General features: G+C 44.6%; 1 protein-coding gene across 3 annotated transcripts in view; it reads right to left on the minus strand.

Annotated features, from left to right (window-relative positions):
• Positions 1-27,067, minus strand: part of LOC137642230 (uncharacterized) — a 74,365-nt gene that overhangs the window by 30,045 nt on the left and 17,253 nt on the right. For all 3 annotated transcript variants that reach the window (XM_068374762.1, XM_068374761.1, XM_068374763.1), the window contains exons 3-4: positions 16,737-16,847; positions 1,116-1,178 (exon numbers count right to left, since the gene is read on the minus strand). In XM_068374762.1, the coding sequence (XP_068230863.1) occupies positions 1,116-1,178; positions 16,737-16,847 (174 nt within the window). The remainder of the gene's footprint in view (positions 1-1,115; positions 1,179-16,736; positions 16,848-27,067) is intronic.

The raw sequence follows: 27,067 nt of genomic DNA on the forward strand, positions 1-27,067 counted from the left end.
AGAATTGCCATGTTTTTCATAGTTGGAAATAAGTAATAACATCCCTTTCATATGACATACACTACTACAGTAGTTATTTGGAATGTAATGTAATTGGAGCATCTTGGAAGGCTAAGCTGGTTTTGGCTTGAATCTAAAGAGTAAACTGGCTCTTTGAAGGAGGAACACATGTTCTTAAAAGAACAGCAACTTGTTTCCTTATAAGAGGAATTAATGAAATATCATGTAGCCTTATAAAGGATCTGCTCAATATTTTATACATAGAGTTGCTAAAAACCTTACAAGAAAAATAATCTGGTCCTTTGATGGAGCAGTAAGAAACATTAGTAATGGAGCAGCTGATAACCCCCCAAAATAGCAGAAACTGCTAAATGAAAATATAAAAAAAAAAAATCCCACAGAAAGGCTAGGTACAGCTGCAGTCTTCTCTTGCTGAAGCACACAAATAATTCTAAATAACTGCTAAATCACAATCCATATGAATAAAATAAGAAGATGGAAGGGAAGGATAACAGAAAAGTATAACTGAAGGGAGAAAATAATGGAAAAGTAAAACTAAAGGGAGGAAACAATCTTAAACACAACTCTCACCCCAGTAAGCTATGGAACGACATGTTCATAAGTGCACACAGACAAACAATGACGGGATTGACAGGCGATTGGATTCATGGATTTGGGCTATATAGCCTGGACCTGGAGCCTGTGAAGTTATTCAGCACCTAATTGCATGTAGAGTAAAATCCTAGTGTTACATGAGGTAAAAGTTGGAAAAGGTTGGACAGAAAGATGGAAGAAAGAAGGTACAGTAGAAGGATGTGAAGTAAGTGCAGCTATGGACACAAGGAATGCTGGAAAGACCATTGAATAATACCTACAGTGTACTGTATGAGGTACACTGATGGCACTACCACCCTAAGGGGGATTAGCAGGAAAAAACTGATGGATATCACTGAGCATTCGCAATACTTAGCCACAACAAAACTACTTGCTCCTTCAGAGGTTTTGTCAGGGAACATTTTGACCATTTTTTTTTTTTTTTTTGGAAACTTTAAAAAAGTCCATCATCAAATAAATGACAGTCAACATGAACAACTTTAATGAGGAAGACTACTTACTTGAATTCTGTGAGGAGCTTCCACCAGATGTTGTGGTTCCTGTTATATTTTCTCCAAAACTTTCTGTATCAAAAGAAAAAAAAAAAGAAAATTTAGACATTTGTAATGATTCAATCAAATTTATTGACCATCATAAATACCTACACCAATGGCAAATTCTTGTCAAATGCCATTTCCAAACAATAAAAAGTGCAAAAGTATTTCCTCTATCTTGCTCAATACATTGTATGAAGTTGCCTCATCACAAACACTTCCTCTATTGATCTCTGGTGCAAAACTAGTGACAATTGTTGAATTTAACCATTTTCCTTGGTCTTTCTGCTAGTTTTCTAGGATTTTTATAAAATATTCACGTGGTTTTATTCCTCTGCATTTTACACCCCACTACAGTGCACATCCTTATCTCCTGTATAATAACTATATAAACTATAAAAATTTAAAAAACAAGAGGAAGAGAAATAAGTCTGAATAGTGTGCCCAAGTATACCCACATGCAAGCGAACACTACCTTAAGACAGGTTAAGACCATGGTACAGAGACTCTGGTACTACCCAAGACTAGAGAAAATTTGTTTGATTTTGGAGTGGTGTCCTCCTAGAAGACCTACTTACCAGTTTTCCTGCTTTTATAAAGTTACTTGTTTTATTCAAGGTGGTCCTAGGGCTTCTTCATAATTCACCTTCCTGGGGCCCTTTTAACTACCTCAGCTGTTACTATTATAGTATTCTCTATTGTTCCCTCTATCATAAACATATTGTACAGTTGATGCCTATTTCTTCCATTCAAATGATTTTTTAAATATTGTATTCCCTCCAATGTTCAAATATCAATTTATCTTTAACTTGAATTTCTCCATTTCCATTCTTGAAGTATTACCTCTTTTATATCTTTGCAACTTTCTTGAGCATTTTGCTATTCTCAACAGTTTCTCTTTTCCTTCTATTGCGTTGACATTCTGATTTCATTCCTCCAAACACTTATTTCTCCTAGATTTGATTTATGGAATTTGGGTCAAATGACCAAAAGCTGGGGCCTGGGAGGCATTTCAGACCCAAGGAGCAACTGGAGGAAACCCAGCTGTTGCACTATGAATATAGTTAAAAGAGGTTGAACAACCAGCGGAAGAACAAATGTGGGAACAAAGTAGACGACAAAAAAGTTGATGCAGTTGGGGCCAAATGGATATTACATAAACCATTTAATACCTAGTGCACCACGAGTTCCCTTAACAACATTAACCCCGTTATGAGGCTTCTTTCCATTTGCAACCAGTCTCTTAGCCTACCTTCTCTCTACCCTCTTCCCTGGTTCACCTCTGCCAGAGAGGGAATTCTTTCTTCCTCTTTCCAGGTGCCCTTTGGACATCTTGATTCTACCCCCATATAATTTTCAAATACAATAACACACTGCATCCTTCTGCTACCTTTAGTATGACTTCATTCAGTGGTTTCCATGGAACCCTTTTTGATGCAATAGATACTGACACTTCCTTAATATTCCTTTTCAACTTAATTTTTCCCATTTTTTCTTTCTTATTCTTTTCCCTTAAATTTTATCTTCTTTCTGTGATTAGCCTTCCTTACTAAATGGCAGCAATCATACTTTTTAAAATTACCGAGTTTAAATACTGTAGTGTTCTTGGCCCATTATTTTTCATACTATATACATGACATGTGATTTGGCCTAGAAAACAAGCTTGCTGCATATGCAGATGATGCTACTCGCTTTGCATCAATTCCATCCCCTGAATGTAGATCTGGGGTTGGTGAATCCCTTAATAGAGATTTAGCTAAAATTAGTGCATGGTGCAAATTATGGGGTATGAAGTTGAATCCTAACAAAACTCAAAGTATGATTGTAAGTAGGTCACAGACAGTGGCTCCTCAACATCCAGATCTCAGTATTGATAATGTTTCTTTAAATTTGTATGACTCTTAAAATTTTAGGTGTGATTCTCGACAGCAAATTTACTTTTGAGAAACATATTAGGTCTGTGTCTTCTTCAATTGCACAAAAACTGGCTTATTGAGAAAGTCTTTTAAGATTTTTGGTGTTGAATCTATTCTGAAGAAGTGTTTTAATTCTTTCATTCAACCTTGTTTTGAGTATTGTTCTCCTGACTAGTCTTCAGCTGCTGATTCTCATCTTAATTGGTTGGACAGAAACTTATGGTCAATTAAATTTCTTATTCCTGATCTAAATATTAATCTATGCTACTGTTGTTCAATTAGTTCATTATGCATGTTGCATAAGATTTTTCATAATTCTGACCATTCGTTACATTCAGATCCCCCTGGACAATTCTATCCTGTTCGTAATACTAGGCAGGCAGTTAATTCTAATAGCCAGGCCTTCTCCATCAGGAGGCTCAATACTACACAGTATTCTAGAAGTTTTATTCCAGCTTTTACCAAGTTGTGGAATGATCTTCCTAATCGGGTAGTTGAATCAGAACTTCAAAAGTTCAAAGTTGGAGCAAATGTTTTTATGTTAACCAGGCTGACACAAGTCTTTTTATAGTTTATATATGACATATCTGTTTTTGATGTTGTTGATAATTTATATATGACATCTATTTTGACGTTGTTACTGCTTTTAGAATGATTTATTGTTAATTTGTTCTCATAATTTTTTATTTCCTTATTTCCTTTCCTCCCTGGGCTATTTTTCCCTATTGGAGCCCTTGGGCTTATAGCATCTTGCTTTTCCAACTAGGGTTGTAGCTTGGCTAGTAATAATAATAATAATTATACCTATACTACTAGTATATTTTCTAGAATACAATTTTCCCTTTCCTATCTAAGGAACAAAACAATCAAGATAATAAAAAAAATTCAGTTGTAAAGTACAGTGTAACCTCTACATATGATCTTAATTCGATCCGGGACTTAGATCGTATGTTAAAACGATCGTATGTCGGAGCGAATATTCCCATACGAATACACTGTAATTTGTATAATTCGTTCTACAGCCCAAAAACCTATGATAACTTCTTAATAAATTATTACACATAATTACACAATTACGCATGGAAATAATACAATTACATTATATAATAGAGATGTAATAAAGAATAATTATAATGAAATAATAAATAAAAAATGGGGTTTTTATTGTCACTTTACCTTAAGAGACAGGCCAATGAAGGTGTAGGCTTTGCTACGCAGGAGGAGATGGACGGTCAGCGAGGAGGTAGAGATGGTGACTGTGATAACGTACCGTAACTTACTTTAACTTACACTACATGAACTTTAACGTAACTTAGCTTATCTATTTTCATTTAATTTTTATATTCTATATTTTATTTTTTTTTATTTTCAATTTTCATCACTTTCACTCACGTCAATCTTAGTTTTCTTTGCTTTACTTTCTTTCTCTTCATCACGATCACTAGACCGCTATGTAGATTTTTTAAAGAAACTTTCGAGAGAAACTTGCTTGGTACAGCTTTTCAGAATTTTTCTGAAATGGGTTAAGCAGACATCTTCAAATTGTGAAACTACACGGAAAACTTGAAGTTTCTGTGGGTGATACTTATCAATGAAGTCAACCACGTGTTGATGATGTGCTAACATCTCTTTTATTGCAGCCGAACTTGAGATGTGCTCTACCTCCTCGATCTCCTCCGACTCGCTCAACTGTGCTTGGAACTCATCATTCTGCATGGCACGCAGCTCCTCGAGTTCCTCGGTGGTGAGATCTTCACGATGCTCCTCGACGAGTTCGGTGATGTCATCTTCATCGACCTCCACACCCATGGAATTTCCAAGGGATACAATCTCTTCTGTCTTCCTCTACGGCAAGCACAGGTTCAGGTTTGGGGCCAAAACCTTCAAAATCTCTGGGAGAAACTGCATCAGGCCAAAGCTTCTTCCAAGCTGAATTCAGTGTCTGCCAAGATACTCCCTCCGAAGCCTGAGCTATGATCTTAAAGCAGTGCACGATATTGAAATGGCTCCTCCAAAATTCACACCAAGTTAAGTTGGTGCTTTGCATGACATACTGCTTAAATAAGTGTTTGGTGTAGAGCTTCTTAAAATTAGAGATGACGTGCTGGTCCATGGGCTGGAGGATATGGGTGGTGTTCGGTGAAAGATACAGCACTCTGATAAACTTGAACTGGTTGATGATATCATCTTCGAGTCCTGGGGGGTGAGCGGGAGCATTATCCAAGCAAAGCAAGCACTTTGGTAAATTCCTCTCCTGAAGGTACTTCTTGACAGCAGGGCCGAAAACTTGGTTTACCCATTCAACAAAGAAGTACCTAGTAACCCAAGCCTTAGAATTACCATGCCAGAAAACAATCAGCATGTCCTTATTGACTAAGTGCCTTAAATACCCTAGAGTTTTTGGAATGATAAACCAATAACGGCTTGATTTTGCAGTCCCCGCTGGCGTTGGAACATAGGGCAAGAGTCAACTGATCCTTCATAGGCTTATGTCCAGGCATTTTCTTCTCTTCAGCAGTGATTATGTTCGACTAAGCATTTTTTTTCCAAAACAGACCGGTTTCATCGCAATTGAAAACTTGCTGCTCTACATAGCCTTCATCCTCCACGATCTTTTCAAACTTCTTAACAAAATCGTTAGCAGCCTTGGTGTCCAACTTGAAGCCTCTCCGTGCCGAACAACTGAATGAATCCCGGTCCGTCTCTTTAATTTCTTGAACCAACAGCGAGACGCCTTGAATTCCTCCATCGTAGGATCGGTTGAACACTCCCCCGTGTCACCCCCAGAGCCCGCCACCTTTCAAGTCACAATAGATAGCGCTGGCCTTTTCGCAAATGATCGTTTCAGTGATCGTATCGCCAACAATTTCTCTGTCCTTTATCCATATTAACAAAAGGCGTTCCATCTCCTCCAGGGTAGGGCTGCGATGTTTTGAAATAATGGTGATCCCCTTCGATGTTTTGACTGCTTTAATGGCTGCCTTCTGCTTGATGATAGTCAAGATTGTAGACTTATTTCGGCCTTATTGTTTAGCCAGACTAATCACACGCACACCGCGCTCATGTTTTTCTACAATTTCTTGCTTCAATTGTAATGAAAGCATTGCCTTCTTCCTTTTCTCACCACTAATAATGCCTGTACCGAAACTAAGCTTCTAAGGACCCATGATTATACGTAAAATAAAAAATGAAACGTGAAAAAAGGAAGATAATAAGCCCTGTTAATAACGGATAGAACAGGGTACAACCACACGATGTGCACGAGAACAGAGAACTGACCGACGCGATGCCCACTGGCTTCCCTCCGACGTGCTGCTGTCTACCAGCGCAAACAAGAAACTATGACCGACACTTCGAGAAAATTCTACGCGTATGGTCTACGTCGGATGTTAGAGCATGACGTAGGGTGTCAAGACGAGAATTCAATCGAATTTTATGTTGGATGTTGGAAAAATCGTATGTAAAGGCAATCTTAAGTAGAGGTTCCACTGTACTCTGTATTCATCCCGTGTGAGTAGAATGCTTAGGGATACACTAAACATACATGACATTAATTGTACATAGTGTACTTTTGAATGGAAGATTTACTTTCATCACAGTGTATTCAAAATATTAAAAGTATAAAACATATAGATATATGAACCAGATACAGTACATACTTTGCCCACTCACACTTTAAATTAGTTAGTGGCCTACTAGAGTTGTCCATAAACAATAACCAGCTACATATCAAGTGACTCATCAAAAAAAAAAAAAAAAAAAAAAAAAAATTCTGCGCTTCCTTGCATCCAGAGGGTAGGTTATGTTATTTAACAAAATAGAAGTGATTGGCATGCTTTCTAGAGTACAGTATATCTAATAGTTTGCAACTATAAAAATGTGAAGCTAAAGGCTTTTCACTAGAAAAACTCTTCATCCTTCTTTTTTTCCCATAAATTACTTACCTATAGTCTGCCCAAAACACAAAATCTGTTCAGGGTGGGGATGGTATAGCCGTTCACCTCTAATCACGCTGCAAAAACAATCTTCAAACATGCGTCCCATCCATGTGCTATTTGAAATTGATATTTTATAAACTTTATACAATATAGGAAGCTATATATGTAATACAAAACGGATTTTGAGCGAAGCGAAAAATCTATTTTTGGGTGAGATAGCCATGGCGTCCTGATGGAAGGTTCCTTTTTGGTAGCTTCCTTGGGTATAAAACTACTAAGATATTCCCAGAGAATTTAACCACAGGTTATCACAGAATTCTAACTTCTGGAGCGAGTATCCCAAAGGTTTCCCTTTAAGACATCGTATATCAACAGGGGACGCATGTCTGAACGCGCCACATAGCTATCTTCACCCCGAACAGAGTTAATGCTTCGGTGTGTAAGGGTTGAGAATAGCTGGGAGCCGCTCCACAGCCAATCTCACTCGTGGCTACTACTGATACTCGAGACGTAAACAAACGGGCGCCATTGCTCAAATGACGTCACGCCCGTCTTCATCCTGAAGCCAGTTGCTTGCCAAACACCATGATACAGTAGAACAGGGTGGGATCTAAAACTGGACGAAGTAGCAGGTAGGGTCCATCAGGACGCCATGGCTATCTCACCCAAAAATAGATTTTTCGCTTCGCTCAAAATCCGTTTTTTGGGCTCAAGCCATGGCGTCCTGATGGAAGAATACCAGAGAATCAATGTATCGTGGTAGATTTTCCCCTAATAGTAAGTGCCAAGGCATTGACAAAACAGCATAGTAATCTTTGATAAAGAACCATAGGGAAGAAGCATCCTGCCCCCCTTGGCAGTGAAGTTCCCATGGGCCATGCCGCCGTCAAAGTGGTATTGAAGGGCTATTCATCCTGATAGAAGAACTTGAAGAACTTGGAGATGAAGCCGAATGTTTGGTATTTGTATAGGAACATTCTGAAAATTAGACCAGTGGTGGTTGGGCACTGTGTGTTGAGAGTGATGGTTCATCTCCCGGGTAATAAAAGTAAGTATTCGTGTTGGAACCTTACATAATCAGAGTGAATATAAATTAAGAGTTAGCATCTTAATTTCTTCATAACCATAAGGAAAAGGGGGAATAATAAAACTATGACAGGCATGTATTTCATAGTAAGTAGGAGCTGATTGAGACGCACAGGTAATAAAATAGAAATTTTATTTCACAAATGCAGAAATTAAATAATTTACAGCAATAAGTAAAGTTCATTTACAGTAATTATAATGTACATAGTAATAAAGACTTGCTCTTGAATCTGAAAAGGAATTTCAAGTTTATTAGTAGGCACTCGTTCTCGAGGAACGCAAGTCTTTGATTAAAAAACACGTCATGCTCAGGGCATGCGGCACTTGTGTGACAACTATGACATTTCACCTGGGATAAGAACAGTTATAAAAGCAATAAGTGTTTTCGACATCACTATGAATCGCTCGAGGGTCAACATAGGCACCCGAAGAGTTAGAGTCCCAAGTAACTCACTGTTCTACGCAGAGTTAGGTGCAGGTTTCATAACACTACCTGCGGCTACCACAAAATGTTTGACTTCGTGCACTTGTTTTGCATAATGTTTAAAGAAAACTCGCGAGGACTTCCAACCCGTGAAGTTTTTAAGGCTTTCAAAGTCCATACTCTGAAAGAAATTCGGAGATGATGCCACTTTTCTAGGATCATGACCAGCGGGTGTACTGTTAGGATCCGCTCTGCGAATGAAGTAGGTGATTTTCGCTCTTAATTGTTTCAGTGACAGGTCGCTGCCCGATGTTTCTCCTTTGAAGAGTTGGCCTCCACCAAAGTTTGAAGTTCTGCGAAGATAGACCTTGAGGCTCTCTACTGGACATAGAGAGGCATCCTCCTTCAGGGGGCATATTCTCCAAGGGCCCCATCTTTTGGTGGGTAATTCATTTTTGGCGAGAAACGTCGGATCAGGGGAGAGGGTAACTTCACCTGTATCGGTAAACAGGATGTGTCCATCCTCTCTTGATAAAGCCACTATTTCGCTGACTCGAGCTCCTGAAGCGAGAGCAAAGAGAAATATAACTTTCTGAGTCAGATCCTTGAGAGGGCATGAATCATTGTCCAAGTTGGAGGCGAAATGGAGCACCTTGTCTAGTGACCAGGAGATCGGTTTCGGTGGGGGTGCTGGGCGTAGGCGAGCACATGCTTTCGGTAGTTTGTTGAAGATGTCGCTGGACAGATCAATTTGGAAAGCATATAGAATTGGTCTGGTCAAGGCCGATTTGCAGGTTGATATCGTATTGGCTGCTAATCCCTGTCCATGAAGGTGAATAAAGAAGGACATGCAGAAATCAATCGTGATTTCTTTAGGATTTTTTGTCTTGACGAAGGAGACCCATTTCCTCCAGGATGATTCATATTGCCGTCTTGTGGATTCGGTCTTGTATTCCTCTAGGAAGTCCAGACTTTTCTTCGAGATCCCAAACCTCTTCTTTGCGGCTAGGGAGAGAAAATCATGAGATGAAGGTCCTTGATTTTCGATGATGAAGCAAAGACAGTCGACTTCTGTACTTGTTGAGAGAGAACTGGGCCCGGGAGAGGGATCAGCTTGGGCTGCAGCTCCAGGACCAGGGGGTACCAGTTGCTCCGAGGCCACTTGGGAGCCACTAGGGCCGCTGTCCCTTTGAAGGTTCTCAGTTTGGAGAGGACTTTCAACAGAAGGTTGGTGGGGGGGAACAGGTAGATCTTGGACCATCTGTTCCAATCCAGTGACATGGCATCCACTGCTTCTGCTTTGGGGTCCTCGTACGGGGCCACATACCGAGGAAGTTGATTGTTGTCGCTCGTTGCAAAGAGATCTATCTGAAGTTCTGGGACTTAGTGAGAGATGAAGGAGAACGATCTTGCGTCTAGAGACCATTCCGACTCTATCGGGTTTGTCCGAGATAGAGCATCCGCTGTCACGTTGCGGAATCCTTGTAGGTGAACTGCAGACAAGTGCCACTTCTTCTTCTCTGCCAGACGGAAGATTGGGAGAAGCACCTGATTTATCTGGGGCGATCTTGAGCCTTGGCGATTGAGACAACGAACTACCACCGAGTTGTCTAGGGTTAGACGGATGTGGATCGAGGGCGGCGGGGATAACTTCTTTAGGGTTAGAAGGACCGCCATGGCCTCCAAGATGTTTATGTGGAACGTCTTGAACAGGGGAGACCAGGTGCCTTGAGCCTGTTTTTGGTGGGAGTGACCTCCCCAACCCTCCAGCGAAGCGTCCGTGTGGATGTTGAGTGATGGAGGAGGGTGTTGGAGAGGAATGGACCTTTTCAGGGCCTTTGCTTCTGACCACGGCTTTAGGAGAAGTCGCAGTCTGTTTGGAAGCCGTCTCTTGAGGTCTCTTTGAGCGATGGATGCCGAACGTCTCCAGACTCCCGCGGCATCCTTTAGCTGTGTGCGAAGCACTGGGTTTGTCACTGAGGCGAACTGTAGAGAGCCTAGAACTCGTTCCTGCTGGCGTCTTGAAATGCGTTTGGATTTCAGCAGTCGCTTGACAGACCCTGCTATTTCCTTCCTTTTCTTCTGGGGGATGGAAAGGCGGTGTGACTGAAGGTTCCAGTGGATTCCCAACCACTGGAACTTCTGAGCTGGAGAGAGGCGAGATTTTTTCTCGTTGATCTTGAATCCCAGGTGTTCTAGGTACTGGGTGACTTTGTTGCAAGATTTTACACAATCTTCGGTCGATGGAGCCCAGACTAGCCAGTCGTCGAGGTAGGCCATCACCTGGACGTTTCGTAGGCGGAGCTGTTGTACTATGGCATCCGCCAGTTTTGTGAAGATCCGAGGGGCCACGTTGAGGCCGAAGGGCATGGCCCGGAAGGCGTAGCTCTTCCTTTGGAGTCGAAATCCTAGGTAGGAGGAAGCGTGATGGTTCATTGGAACGTGCCAGTAGGCATCCGCCAGGTCTATGGAGACCGTGTAGGAACCTCGAGGTAGAAGGGTCCTTATCTGTTGAAGAGTCAGCATCTTGAACTTGTCGTTCGCTATGAACTTGTTGAGGGGGGATAAGTCCAGAATGACTCTGAGTTTGTCTGAGTCTTTCTTGGGGACACAAAACAGTCTCCCTTGGAACCTGGTGGACTTTACCTTCCTTATCACCTTCTTGTTCAAGAGATCTAGGACATATTCTTCCAGAAGAGGGGTTGATTGTTGGAAGAATTGCTGGAAGATTGGGGGTGGTTGAGTCCAACTCCAGCCTAGACCCTTCTTGACGATGCTGTGTGCCCAGGGATCGAAGGTCCAACGATCCTGGAATTGGCGGAGTCTTCCTCCCACCGGAAGCACTTCATTGCTTCTGGTGTCCCGAGGGCTTGCTGCCTCGGCCGCTAGCTCCCTTTCCTCCTCTGCCTCTGGAGGGACGGCGAGAAGCGTCTTTGCTTGCACCCCTGTATGAGCCTCTACCTTTGGGACGAAAGGTAGTTGACTGTTGCTCGAAAGCAGGGGTGAAGACCGGTGACTGTGACAACACCGGTTGGGGGACCAATTGAAAGGTCTGTTGTGGTTGGGCAACCACTTGGGAGGTAGCGGGTCCCGGAAACTGACGTCTTTGTTGACGTTGCTGGGGTTTCTGTTTTTGGGATTTCCTCTTAGGTTGAGGTCCGTCGTCCTGAGAGGGTTTCCTTTTCCTGGACATGCCCCACTTGTGGAGAAGGTTCCTATTCTCCGTGGCGGCTCTGTCGGTGATTTCCTTCACGAGGTCAGAGGGAAAGAGGTGTTTACCCCAGATGTTGGAGGAAATCAGCCTCCGGGGTTCGTGTTTCACGGTGGCACCTGCAAACACGAATTCACGACAGGCTCTCCGAGCCTTTATGAAGTGGTACAAGTCCTTCATCACGGTCATCAGGTGGGATTTGGAGAGTACCATGTAGTGGTCTGGTACTCTGGTGTCACAGGCCATAATTTCAAGTTGGACTTGATGAGATAAGGATGCTGCGAGCCTCTCCTTCGTATCTTGTTCCCGACGAAGGAGGTGATCGTTGAGCTTAGGGAGGTCTTCATTAAACTGACGTCCGGCGACGTCAGGATCTAGCTTTCCCACGACGAAAGTATGCTGGACATCCTTCCAGTTTCGAGCGTCAGGGGGAGTTACTATGGAGAAGGGTCTGCACTCCTCCAGTGCAGGGCAGGCTTTCCCTTCTTCCGCAGCTTTAAGGCACGCAGCTAAGGCCTTTTCCAGGAATGGAAGAATCGCACTTTCAGGTGCGACATAAGTAGGGTGCTTCTTGCTCAGGGCCGGAAGCTTAGAGCAGGTAAAGCCCCTACTCTTGAATGTGGTGGCTAGCATAGCCTGGGCCTTTGCGAGATCGAACACTATCTCTTCCTTCGGTTCGGTCTCTTCCTTCGAGGCAGGTTCAGAACGCAGACGGACGTAACAGTCCGGGTAGGCCTCAAAGTTTGGGAAGAACTCCACGTCTTCCAAGGGGACAGTGCCGATCTTATCGCTGACAAAGATCCTGCCGGTCGCGATAACCATATGCTCAGCATACCTCCACGGGTTGGCATGTGAGCAAGCGGGGAGATCCTTAACCGAAATCCTCTTCGGTTCTCTGGATCCCATCATGGACCTGATGAACTCCTGATTCTCCTTCAACCTGTCGTCCATGACGGCTCTAATCAGTCGGATCATTTCTTGAGTGGAAGAAGAGGGATCCGGGGTCGAGGAGGTAGACGGAATAGACACTTCCGTCGGTGTAGGAGTAGGAGGGGGGATGGAAGGAGGAGCGACCTCTTGCTCCGACTCGGCGTATTCCACCTTGTCTTCGTCATCTTCGGCTCCTTGAGCCATAAGCGTCTTCTCCGTGTCTTCCGAGACATCCGACATCTGTTCGTCATCTCCGGAATCCAGGCGACACTCATGCATGGACTGAGCCATGACAACATCAGGTTCCACTGTAAGTTGGACAATGGGAATCACGTCTTTGGGTACCACTGAATCAGGGGAGGCCTTAGGGAACAGGAGTGACCTCAATTCTTCTGTGGCCAGGTAAGGGCCGGTGGCATTTTTCTGGAAGCCACGCACCCACTTGCGTAGCTTTTCACGAGAAATGTCTCTGACCTCCGCTGAGGGAGGGTTATGGAAGGCGTCAGCCATGTGAGCCTGGCAGACCGTACAGTTCAGTGGATTCCAAAACTTCAGATCCCCTTTCTTGTCGGCACAAGGGGCGAGAGTCCTGCAAGCCGTATGCCCGTAAAACTGCGGGCGTTTCACAGCGCAGAAGGCGAAGTCACACTTCATCTGCTCCTCCTGTGGAAGAAAGAGAAAATGAGTATGGGGGAGTCATAAGAATGGCTCTTAAACTAAGTTAATATTAATTATTAATTTTAACTTAAAGAAGGGTGTGATGCATAGAGATTGAAATAGTAAAGAGAACATACTCCATGCATCCCGCCCGGCTGGTTACCGTAAGCTTTGTCCTTGGATAATCCGAGAGACCGAAGGCACCGGATAGTATTCCTTAGAGTTCCATAGGGCAATGGAATTCCGTGGAAAAACCAAGGGTAAGATTGGGACCGAGATCATTCGGTCCCAAACTAGGGGCTAGAGGGCCCCCTTTTAAGGTAACTGCTTCCGGCAACCAGCCGTGCAAAGATGCACGCAGCATGCTGGAATTAGAAGAGTGCAAAGAGACAGCATGATCCCTAACAGAACAGTACCAAGGTATTGATCTTAATAGTGGAAACAGTCCATCTGTTTGCGGTATAGGGCTATCAGTATCATATGATAGCTAGAAGAAGGGGGTGCAAGTATTCTTGACGCCTCCGGGGGTTTCCGGCAAGCCGCCGGCATGCCGGAGGTCGCTCCGACAGAGTTTCTGGCATTAAGACAGACAATATGTAAGTCAAGAGTATACCAGGGTGGCGGCCGCCGGTACAACGGCGGCACGCCGGCAGGGGAGCGGCGGCTCCGGCAGTCGGAGGATGCCGGTTTGGTGACTGGGACAATGTATAGCGGAACCGGGTTGCCGGCAATAGATGCCGGCACTCCGGCGGCCGACCGGCGAGCGGACGACAAGCTAGGAGGGAGGAGAGCCGCCGGTAGGAGCCGGCGGCAGTCGGCAGTCCCCCGGCACACAGGGGGCTGGCGGCAAGGGTAGGGAGAGTCACCAAGGTAGGAGGCGGGTATCGCCGACAGTGGAGGCGGCAAGAGACCAGCACCCGGATAGTGAGAGAGACAGGGGGGGGGAGGGATGCAGGAAGTTCAGTCATGGACTCCGGACATCCCCCCCCTGAGAGGGTGTACCCATGATAGAGACAGGCTCTATCATCCAGGAGCAGGGGTCACTGAGGACCGGGAGCTAGGTAGCCCAAGGGAGGGCTAGGGGACACCCAAAGAGGGGAGCCCCCCATATGCAGAACATATCTAGAGACTAACCCCATAGGACACTATGAAGGGTATATGTACCAGAGCGGACTGCACAGGGAAGCTCGGGTAGCCCTACTACTCCACCCTAAGGAGGAGTTGTAGGACAGGGGACAGGTGGGTATAGACTAACCTAAGCATAGGCTAGGCTATACAAGAGATAGGTGGGGAGGGGAGTAGAGAGAAGTCTTCCAAGGAAGGGTTTCTGTACCAGAGCGGCCACTAGGGAAAGGGAGGACACTCCCTAACCTAAGATAAGGCAGATCGGCTGAAACGGTGCATGGGTACAGTTTCAGCAGGGAACAGAGAAACCTTCCTAACCTAACCTAGATCAGGGCTAATAGTCCTGAACTAGGAAAGGTAGAAGACATATCGCTATCGCAGGATAGCCATAGACTAATCCTAGCCATAGAGGTAGGGCTAGCCTAACCTCACTCTCGGACGCAACCCTAAGGGGGGTTCATTCCCATAGGGAGGACTGAGAGGCAATAAATACTCCATTAGACACTTGATCCCTTTACTCAGAAAGGGAATCAAGGCTAATTAGAGGGAATGCCAAGGCAGGGGATGAAGGAAGCATATAGGGGTCCTACAAGTAGGTTAGGTTAGAAAGAGACACTAACTAACCTATCCCCTATATGGTCCCTGAAGGCGAAAGAACATTGCATCACGGTCGAAAGTATTGTAAAATAATGCCCCTATCTTCATAACTTAGCCTAGGATCACTAATAAAATCATGCATGAACACTTATGTACAGGCGCTCTGGCCTGGGGGCTATAGAAGCCGACTGGTATGAGGTCAATCGATGACCGATAAAAAGCGTCGAAACACGATATAAAAGTTCCTAGCTATGAAGACTAAATAAACTAATGTATTCGATTAGTAAATAAGGCCGGAAGCGTTGTTGTGGCTAACTAAAATAAGGCATGCATAACAACAACGACGCCATAAAATGGCGGGTCCGGTAGAGGCACAGCTCTGCCACAAAACAGCAATTATCTCGGAAAGTAATATTTACTTTACGGCCAGAGCTTAACTAAACAATACTGGAACCTTGTACTCAACTTTCCAGAAGATGGTGAGGCTGAAGGTAGCGACATAACGTAGATGCAAATCGATAAAAGAAGCACAGGGAAAATCCGTCTAAGTAGGGCAGCTACTAAACAAAGGATGAAGACGGGCGTGACGTCATTTGAGCAATGGCGCCCGTTTGTTTACGTCTCGAGTATCAGTAGTAGCCACGAGTGAGATTGGCTGTGGAGCGGCTCCCAGCTATTCTCAACCCTTACACACCGAAGCATTAACTCTGTTCGGGGTGAAGATAGCTATGTGGCGCGTTCAGACATGCGTCCCCTGTTGATATACGATGTCTTAAAGGGAAACCTTTGGGATACTCGCTCCAGAAGTTAGAATTCTGTGATAACCTGTGGTTAAATTCTCTGGGAATATCTTAGTAGTTTTATACCCAAGGAAGCTACCAAAAAGGAACCTTCCATCAGGACGCCATGGCTTGAGCCCAAAAAGAATTCTAATGTTTAGGATTATAACAATGATTTGTTTATATTCCCATGTTGCCACGTTGTGGTGATGGTCGGAAGGAAGTCCCACCTCTGTGAAAAATTCATGAAGAATTATAGGAGAAAATTTCCTTCAGTGACAGTAAAACTTCCTTTATAAGATTTTCAAGGAGATTGCCTTTAAAGATGCCATGATTCATACAGTAGTTACAAATTCCTTGTGGTGAGGAGGGATGTGGAGGAGCTCAGACTATGTTTTTCCTAGACAAAAAAAAAGTCAAGCAAGCCTCTCAAAATATCTTGTATCTGGATGAAACTTGGGTGAATTAGAATTACACAGTTCCATGTTGGATAGATATCACATTACCTGAAGCTACTGGAGTACGACAGCTAACAATGGAACGAAGCCGTTTGATTCTACCTCATGCTGGTACGTAAAATGGCTTTGTAGACCATGCCGGTTTGGATATTTACCTCATACAGGTGGTGTGAAAAATGGTGTGAAAAATTAAAAAATATGAGAGAGAGAGAGAGAGAGAGAGAGAGAGAGAGAGAGAGAGAGAGAGAGAGAGAGAGAGAGAGAGAGAGAGAGAGAGAGAGAGAGAGAGAGAGACTTTAATATGATAATTGGCTGTTTACCAGGCAGAATAGCACTCACAGTAATTCAGGAATCTGCCACACCTTGTACACACTCCATGCTATGAGCACACTACAGTAACATCAACAAACTCGTCAACAATATCTAAACTACTGTACAAAATTAATCAAAACAATTCAAGTACTTACCAAACAGAGGGATACTGATTAATTTTCTTTGCTCTGTAAAAGAATCTGGGTCATCAAGATTATCATCCTTCTTAACAATTTCATTATTTTGTCTCCTAGACTCATCATATTCTGTAAAGAAAAATTATACAGTACTGTACAATAATTCCATTAAAAATCTCTACTTATCTTTATAAAGATTTAAAATTCTTAAATAGACAAACTGTAGCTATGATCAATTCTTGAACCTTCTTGTGAGTACTTATGATAAATTTTTTGTCAAAAGGAAATATTCTAATATAATTTACAGAAATACCTTAATATTTTTTAAACAGCTTTTGCTACTGATATAATCTCCTCCTTATTATTGCGGAAAATAAATTTTATTCAGAGCCATTTACAGTATACTACTATATAAGAATGGTGGTGTTTAAAAAAAAATTCTTCTACAGTTCTGTATATAACCTAGGCACAACTTCTAAAATTTTACACACCCCTTAATAAACAAATAAACCAATTCCCTTGTGTATGTAGCTAGTGTATCGGGTATCCTTGGGTTTCCAAGTGCCAGTGGATCACTAGTGTAACTGTCGACTTAGTCACAGCTCAAACATTTTCTAAGACTCCACTTCTCTGTTTTAGAATTTACTCATTTTCTTTATTCATCTCTTTTTCTAAGTTTTTCCAACAGTGACGTGAAGGGACATTTGCATTTAGCTACAGGAGTCCGTTTGTTCAGATGTTCTATCCTTTGATAGAAGTGGATCAATCGCTGCTCAAAGTTTCTTGGAGTTTCCTAAGTTTTATCCCTTCGCTGCTTTACTTCAGCTACTTAGGTTTTGGCTATGTTGAGAGAATGGAAAATGGCTGTCTGCTAAAGAAGGTGATGAATGCAAGAGTTGATGGGAGAAGTACAAGAGGAAGGCCAAGGTTTGGATGGATGGATGGAGTGAAAAAATCTCTGGGTGATAGGAAGATAGATGTGAGAGAGGCAAGTGTGTGTTCTAGAAATAGGAATGAATGGCGAGCAATTGTAACGCAGTTCCGGTAGGCCCTGCTGCTTCCTCCGATCGCCTTGGAAGACCGTGGAGGTAGCACCAGAAGGGGATTTAGCGTTATGAAGCTTCATCTGTGGTGGATAACGGGGGAGGATGGGCTGTGGCACCCTAACAGTACCAGGCGAACTCGGTTGAGACCCTTGTCAGGCTGGGAGGAACAAAGAGAGGAAAGGTCCCTTTCCTTATTGTTTGATGTCGGCTAACCCCCAAAATTGGGGGAAGTGCCTTGGTATATGTATGTAAATTTATGTACTTAAGTTTTTTTTTTTTACAAATATTTACCTTCGCCAACAAAGTTGGAAGGTTATGTTTTCGCCCCTGTTTGTGTGTGTGTGTGTTTGTGAACAGCTTCCTGGCTACAATTTTAATCACAAAATAATGAAACTTGCAGGGATTAACTCATGTAAAAAGCTGGAAGTTATTAAAATCTTGGAATGTCAAGGTCATGGTCAAGCAATATGTCAAATTCACATGATCAGTTACAAGTTTGGACATCGTTGTCACAAAAACTTCAAACTTGGTTCACATTTGAGCGTATAAAAATCAACGCCAATTAATACATGTTAAAGTCAAAGGTCAAGGTCAAGTCCAGGGTCAAGCAAAAGGTAAAATTAGTCATCAACCATACGGCCACAATTTTAATCATAAAGTAAAGAAACTTTCTAGGATTTCAAACTGTTATGTAAAGAGCTAAAAATAATTACGTTTTGAAAAGTCAAAGGTCAAGGTTACGGACTAGCAAAACGTCCAAATTCAGTCCAAAAGATAAAGAAATAAGCTGCCATGACGGAGGTCTGCGCTCTACTGAGTGGCCCCTCTTGTTTGTGAATGTAACTGATCGAGTGCATGAAACTTAGACCATACCTAGTAGCTCAATCCTGGGACTGGAGAGTGACTGCGAAGACTAACATCAACTTATCTTTTTTATTAACCACCTAATTTCATGTACTGCATGTACTTTCTGTATTATTTCTCACTGGCAATTTGGGATCTGCACTTTTTGCAAATCTTAAGACGCCAAGTTTTTATTTCTATTTTGTGATAATAAGCTGTATCTCTTATTGACACTTGGTGTTTATTTTACGTATGACCATTCTTACAATTACTGTAGTTTCATTTTGTGAATATGACAAATTCGTAGATAATTTTTATTTTTCCTAACTATACAAATCTTAGCTATTTAACAGGGGTATTACTTTCGGCGTAGCTGAAATGACGAGCCATTAAAATCTAGCGAGGGTTAACTACCCATACCACTAGTTAGCGAGGGTAGGGGAGGGTAGCTTGCTACCGGCCACCCCCCCCCCACACATACCTATGATTGAGCTCACTTTGCTTGGAGGTAGGACTTCAAGAGAGATAGGGCTGGCGGGCAAGTTTGTTTAAATAGCTAAAGTCTGTATAGTTAGGAAAATACAAATTATCTACGAATTTGTCATTTGTTCCGTAACTGGAATACAAACCACGCTATTTAATAGGGGTGACTCACCCATTAGGTAGAGTGGACGTCCCAGCCAATCTGGCTTTTGGCTTTACACGGGGGCTCCTTATCCGAATGTCCCTGCACCTCGCTAAAACATTGCTACACAAGGTCTGTGGCCTAAACAAGCTGTGTCGAGGTATATAGAAGTGTGACCATCCAAGTAAAGTTATTCCGAGTTCTTTAGAAGGAAAAACTGTGTAACTAGGACTATCCAAATAAAACCTCACCAGGGTATGGGGATGCAACACTATTAGTCTTAATACTAGGTACACAAGGGAGCATGATTTACTTGCAGTGGTTTGAAGTCAGCTGTGCAGAGAACCTAGGATGCTGCTTCCCCTAGAGAGGGGAGCATGAAGAAAAGAATAAGAGCCAAACAAACCTTTTCATTCACAAAGACTAAAACCGGGTAACAATGCCTTCAACCTTCTACTACTTGTCCAATAAGGAGCTTGAGGTCTTAAACCAGCTGTTGTGCAGCCACCACAGGACCAATAGAAAACATATCAAGTCTCCTGTGGGTCACGTCTTACAGGTGGGATGTGAATGTGGTCTGACGATTCCACACCCCAGCTTAAAGAACCTGCGTCACCGAGAAGTTTCTATTGAATGCCAGGGACGTAGCTACGACCCTGACATCATGAGCTCTGGGGCGACGTGAGGGAGGAGGGTCTGGATTCAATGCATGGTCTATGACCTTGCGAATCCATGCTGAGATGGTGTTCTTGGTGACCCTCCTCTTGGTCCTTCCTGTGCTGACGAATAGTGCAGGCACACAGGGACAGGCTGTGGCTGTTCTCTTAAGATACAGCCTCAAACTCCTCACTGGGCATAGTAAGAGATGGTCTGGGTCATCTGTTATAGAACGGAGACTAGAAATCCAGAAGGAGTCGAATCATGGATCCACTACTCCCGGGTTCTGAGTCTTAGCAATAAACTCAGGGACGAAGCGGAACGAACGTTGCCTCTCCCCATCCCCTGGAATAGGCGATGTCGTATGAGAGATCATGAAGTTCACTGATTTGTTTGGCCGAAGCCAAAGCTAGCAGGAACATTGTCTTCCACGTCAGGTGGTGATCAGTTGCCTGGCGTAATGGTTTGTAGGGAGCTCTTAAGAGACCTGAGAACTAGAACCACATTCCATGGGGGAGGTCTCACTTCTGACTGAGTAAGTTCATAACTCCGTATGAGTATGGAAAGTTCTAGCGATGAAGAAATGTCCATTCCTTTCAGTTTAAAGGCGAGGCTTAAGGCTGAGCGATAGCCTTTTACTGCCGAGACCGACAGGGGCATTTCTTCACGCAAATACACGAGGAACTCCGCTATCGCTGGAATAGTGGCATCAAGAGGAGAGAGACCCCTTCCACGACACCAACCACAGAAGACTTTCTACTTTGCCTGGTCGACTGCTGCTGATTACTTTCGCATGTATCCAGACATCCTAGTCGCAACTTGTTGCGAAAATCCTCTCAGAGAGGAGATACTGGATAGTCTCCAGGCGTGAAGTCGTAGCGAAGCTACGGCTTTCTGGAATATGTTGGCATGTGGTTGTTTGAGTAAATTGTGTCGTGGAGGGAGTTCTCTTGGGGGCTTCTTAAGGAGCTGCAGAAGGTCCGGAAACCATTCTGCGTGATGCCATAGCAGAGTTAAGAGGGTCATTGAAAGATTGACCGATGTTCTGGCCTTGTTGAGTACCCTCCTCATCAGACAGAACGAGGGAAAGGCGTAGACGTCGATGTTGTCCCACCGTTGTTGGAATGCATCTTGCCAGAGAGCCTTGGGGTTTGGGACTGGGGAACAATACAGCGGGAGCCTGAAGTTCAGGGCCGTTGCAAAGAGGTCCACAGTCGGAGAACCCCACAAAGTCAGGACTTTGTTGGCTACTAGATGATCCAAAGACCACTCGGTACTCACTATCCGAGATGCTCTGCTCAGGTTGTCGGCGAGTGCGAAGCGTGCCGAAAGTGGTATCGAGTGGATTTCGGCCCATCTCAGTATCTCTACTGCTAGACGGGATAGATGCTGCGAAAAAGTACCTCCTTGCTTGTTGATGTAAGCCACTACTGTGGTATTGTCGCTCATCACCACCACTGAGTGGCCCGCCAGGAACTGTTGGAACTGTTGAAAGGCCAGAAAGACGGCCTTCATCTGTAGGAGATTTATGTGGAGGTACTCCTCTGATTCTGACCAGGGGCCTGAGATCGTGTGGTGCAGCACGTGGGCACCCCCTTTGAAGCGTCTGTGAACGGCATTAAATCAGGGGGGAGGACGAGAAGATCCACTCCCTTTCGTAGGTTCTCGTCTGTCACCCAACACTGGAGATCCGTCAGTTCCGCTGATCCCATGGGGATCCCAATGTCCGGGGAATTGAGTCTGATTCCACCGGGACTTCAGTCGCCACGGGAGGGATCTCATCCTGAGACTACCATTGGGAACTAGACGGGCCAGTGATGAAAGGTGACCGAGGAGACATAACCACGTTTGGGCTGAAGTTCTTCTCGTCTGAGAAAAGGTCTTGTGACCTTTCTCAGCCTTGTTATCCTGTCGTCTGATGGGAAGGCTTTGTGGAGATTGGTGTCTATAATCATGCCTAGGTATACCTGTCTCTGTATAAGAGGCAGGGATGGTTTCACATGATTTACCATGATCCACAGATCTTGGCAGAGTCTCAGAAGTTTGTCTCGATGTTGAAGAAGGGTTGACACCGAGTCTGCTAGGATTAGCCAGTCGTCCAGATACCGGAGGAGGAGGATGCCAATCCTGTGTGCCCAAGATGACACTAGGGCAAACAATCTGGTGAAAAATTTGTAAACAGACACGAATCGCGTCCGCTACTTCCATTATTGAACTAGCCAATTATAAAATTTGGGGTCGTTTAGTTGCCGAACTAGGTACTGGACGAATTCTTTAACAAGTGAAAATCTGGGTAAAGAATTATTGTTTTACACTTGATCTTGAAGACTGGAGCTGGGCGGTTCTCTTTTCGAGATCGCCATTAATAATTTAGAATAAGACTGCGCCCTCCAACTAAATAACTTGGAGTAAGTAACTATATAAATTAATTCATTCCATTTGTAATTTACTGGTCAATTCAAATTCAAATTTGTTATTTCTGTTTTGATTGGTTTTGTTGTAATATACTTATTATTGTTTTTTGTAAGTCGTAATATAAGTGTAATTTAATATTAATTTCGGTCTGTTGACACTTTCTTTGTAAAAGTGGGATAAAAATGTTATTGTAATTATTTCATTTGCAGAATGAAATGTCTGTAACGACTTCAACGTCGTGACGTTACATGCCTTGTTCGTGTGGTTGGTTGAGGTGTCAATGGTCTTATTCTGATTGGGCAGGTGCAAGCCCCTGCAGTTGCGCTACAAAATTGACGTGCTGTGGAAAGACCGAAGCATAGCATCTTGAACAGGTACTTTCTGTTGTCTAAGCTGAATCTTAAGTACTTCCTTGAAGACGGATGAACTGGGATCTGGAAGTACGTGTCCTTTAGGTCCAGTGTACACATGAAGTCCCCTCTGATGGTCCAGCCCTTTGCTGCAGTAGAGGGGCTTGAGTGTCTCAATGATGGGCTGGGCAATGGCGGTGGGCTAGTTTATCCACCCTGGCAGGCTCAACCATACTGCTAAGGCCAGTTCTGACAGACCAGACCAAGACTGGACCCCTATAGGCCTTCTCCTTTATTTAAGATAGGCAAAGGCTAGGAGAAGGAAAACTCCAAAATCAAACCAAACAAGACCCCAACGGCAGAGCTTCCCAGCGCCGGCGGAAAAGGGCAATGCCTGTCTGGCAGGCAACAAGGCGGGCCTTGACATAACAAGAACCCGGCAGCCCGATGCAACCAACATCGGAGAAGCCGCCTGTCTCATATGTCTTGAGCCGCGGTGAAAACGGTGTGGGCCAAGTGTGTGTGTGAGTGGCCGTTGCAAAGCCACGACCACCCAAAACAATATACCCAGCTACTGGCATTCTGTCGTTTCCTCCACCCTTCTTCATCTCTTTCTCACCATCATCATCATCATCACCACCACCAAGTCCTGAGGCGACAGCACCGTGGGTGAAGGGGGCAGGCCTGGATAGCTGGAAGCCCTTAGCCCATGACTGCACTTAGGCGGCGAGTCTAAGATTCAGTCGCTCTCTGGTGACGGTGCCGTGACACCAGAGTTCGGCAGCTGGACCCGTGACTGGGCTGGCCTATTGAGGACACCGCAGCCCCCCCACATGGGGAGGCCCCTAGAAAAGGTGGGGTAAACATCGGACACGGCAAACCCGTCTGGTCAGCTCACCGCGGCTGGCGGACATCCCACTAATGCGGTCGAAACAAGAAAAAAATATCAACCTTAGGTGCGTGGAACATCTGCACCCTCCAAGACGTGACGAACACCAACCACCCGGAACGACGTACAGCCCTCGTCTGCAAGGAGCTAGCCCGCTTCAATGTTGATGTGGCGGCTCTTAGCGAGACCAGACTACCCGAAGAGGGCAACATCAGGGAAGCTGGAACAGGCTACACCATCTTCTGGAAAGGCAAGGCCCTAGAGGAGCCTCGCATCCACGGTGTCGGCTTCGCCATCCGTTCCCAGCTAGTGCAGCAGCACAACCTCGCTCCCAAGGCCATCAGTGAGCGCCTGATGACTGTCCGCATCCCCATTACGCGGGACAGACACCTCACCCTGATCTCTGTCTACGCCCCGACTATGACCTCAACCGATGATGACAAAGCTGCCTTCTACACCCAGCTCGACCGCACCATCCAGGCAGTGCCCGCCAATGACAAGCTCGTTGTGCTTGGAGACTTTAATGCCCGAGTAGGCAAAGACCATCGCCTGTGGGAGGGAATCATCGGCCGCCATGGCATTGGAAATTGCAACGCCAATGGCCAACTCCTACTGGGTCTGTGTGCAGAACACCAACTTGTGGTAACCAACACCATCTTCCAGTTACCAAAACGACAAAAGACCACATGGAGACACCCACGGTCTAAACACTGGCACACCCTGGACTACGTCCTGACCAGAGCCAGAGACCGAGGAGACGTCCGCATCACCCGATCCATGCCCGGAGCGGACGACTGCTGGACGGACCACAGACTCCTCATCTCCCGACTCTCCGTGACAACCCTACGACCACCCAGAAGGGCACCTGACAGCGTACCACACCAACGCTTTGATTGTAGTAAGCTCCGCAACCCACAGGTGGCACAGAACTACAAGGAGGCCTGAGAACAACACCTCGCAGACCCCGTGGGTCAGGCCACTGTTGACCACCACTGGACCACACTCAGAAACGCCATGGCCCGTGCTGCGGAGGAAACACTAGGCTACACCACCAAGAAACGGCAGGATTGGTTTGATGAGAATGATGCTACCATCTCTCTTCTCATTGAAACCAAACGACAAGCACGCCTGACTTTGGAAAACCAACCAACAGCAGCTAACAAATGTGCTCACAAGGTGGCTGAAGCTGGTTGCCAAAGAGGGATCCGTGAAGCCCAGAACACCTGGTGGCAAAGAAAAGCTGCAGAAATACAGAGTTTCGCTGACCAACGTGACCTGCACAGCTTCTATGCAGCAACAAAGGAAATATTCGGTCCTACACGGTCATCAGTGGGCAGCCTGAAGGACGCGGATGGGGCCACGACCATCACCGACAGCGAGGGCATCCTGGCCAGGTGGAGGTCTCACTTTGAGAACCTCCTCAATGACCAAGCAGACACCCCAGACGATCTCCTGCGAATGACCCCACAGCATCCCGTCCGTCACTGGATGGCACTACCACCCTCAATCCATGACTTCAACAAGGCCCTGCAGCGCATGAAGCCCGGCAACGCACCAGGGCCAGACAACATCCCGTTGGAGCTCCTCACTCATGGTGGCCCCAGTTTGAGGAACCGTTTGATGCTCCTTATACAGTGAACCCTCGTTTATCGCGGTAGATAGGTTCCAGACGCGGGCGCGATAGGTGAAAATCCGCGAAGTAATGACAGCATATTTACCTATTTATTTAACATGTATATTCGGACTTTTAAAACCTTCCCTTGTACGTAGTACTGTTAACAAACCACCCTTTAATGTACAGAACACTTAATGCATGTACTACAGCACCCTAAACTAAAACAGGCACAAATATTAAAGGCGATTTTATATCATGTGTTTCCTAAACACCTAAAAAGCACGATAAAAAATGGCAACCAATGTTTTGTTTACGTTCATCTCTGATCATAATGAAGAAACAAACTCATTTAGTGTACACATATATGTACGTATAGGTTAGTTTTTGCATCGATTATATTGATTATACAGTACTGTATGTTGATTTTTTTATTACCAATGTTTTAGTTTACGTATTTTTCTTAGGACTTCCAAATGAAATCTTTTTCTTTATGACGCCGCCTGAAACGACGGCGTGTACGCTCAGTAAACAACCACGCTCAGAACAAACAAGGCATTTAACGCGCATGATGATAGTGATAAATAATGATACAGTACATACAGTATTTACAGTAAAAGCATTTACAAAATATGTTACCTTACAAATATAAATTATACAGTACTTGTACGTAGCAAAGCAGGAAAACAATTTGAGAGAGAGAGAGAGAGAGAGAGAGAGAGAGAGAGAGAGAGAGAGAGAGAGAGAGAGAGAGAGAGAGAGAGAGATTGTTTTACGTACGTAAATGTAAATTTTAAACAAAAAAAATATGATAGGTTACAACATGTAGACTTTTAAAACCTTCCCTTTAACTTAATGCATACAGTACGTACATTACTAAACTATAAAACAGGTTAAAGTAAAAAATAAAGATTGTTACTGTACTCACCACGAAAGAAGTTCAAGAAAAACTTGAATGACGATGGCGATGAATTTGCTGCACAGTAGAAATGATGATGATGAAGCTGATGATGTGTTCTACTGTGCAGTCAATGATAGTATTTTACGTCTCTTCAGACGGAGGTGTCTTTTCCTGGGACACCTCTTCAACTTCTTCAATTTCTTCCGAAGGCGTACTAGCAGGAGGAACTGGCTCTTTTTTGCGAGGCTGGAAAAACATTGTGATCGGAAGTTGTTGCCGCTGCTTCTTTTTTCGATCCAAGAGCATCCTGTAGGGAGTCGTGATGTCATCAACCTTGTTGCAGAATTGCATCGAGCGAACCATATCCTCGTCCCACTCTTGTAACATTTCTTTCGCCTCCTTCATATGGTTGCAGAACTTGGCAAGCCGTTCTAATGTTAAGCCCGTTTCTTCGACATTTTCTTGGGTCTCTTCCTGGGTACCCTCACTCTCTTCCTCACTTGCCGATTTCGTCAGGTCTTCGAGGTCTGCGTCAGTTAGGGGCTGGGAATGGCAGTCCAACAACTCGTCGACGTCTTCAGTCGTCATGTCGCCAAACCCGTCACCCCCAATTATGGCAGCCAACTGCACAGATTTCCGTATTGCAGAGTGTTGGATTTCCGACGGAGTAAATCCCTTGTCGTCGTAAACAATATCGGGCCACAGCTTCTTCCAGCTCGCATTTACGGTTGCAGGTTTCATCTCTTGAAGTGCCTTTTGAATATTCTGCAGGCACGTGGCTATGGTGTACTGCCGCCAGTACGCCTTCAAGTTGAAGTCTTCATCCTCGTCATCTTGGGCAGCATCCACACACGCAACGAGGTCCGCCAAGGTATTCTTCGTGTAGAGGGCCTTGAACGCCCTGATAACCCCCTGGTCCATTGGTTGAATTAATGACGTGGTGTTGGGTGGCAGGAACTCAACCTGAACGCCCTCACGCGACAGGTCAGTTGCGTGTCCACCAGCGTTATC

The sequence above is a fragment of the Palaemon carinicauda genome, chromosome 6, assembly GCF_036898095.1.
Source record: "Palaemon carinicauda isolate YSFRI2023 chromosome 6, ASM3689809v2, whole genome shotgun sequence".
Taxonomy (NCBI): Eukaryota; Metazoa; Arthropoda; class Malacostraca; order Decapoda; family Palaemonidae; genus Palaemon; species Palaemon carinicauda.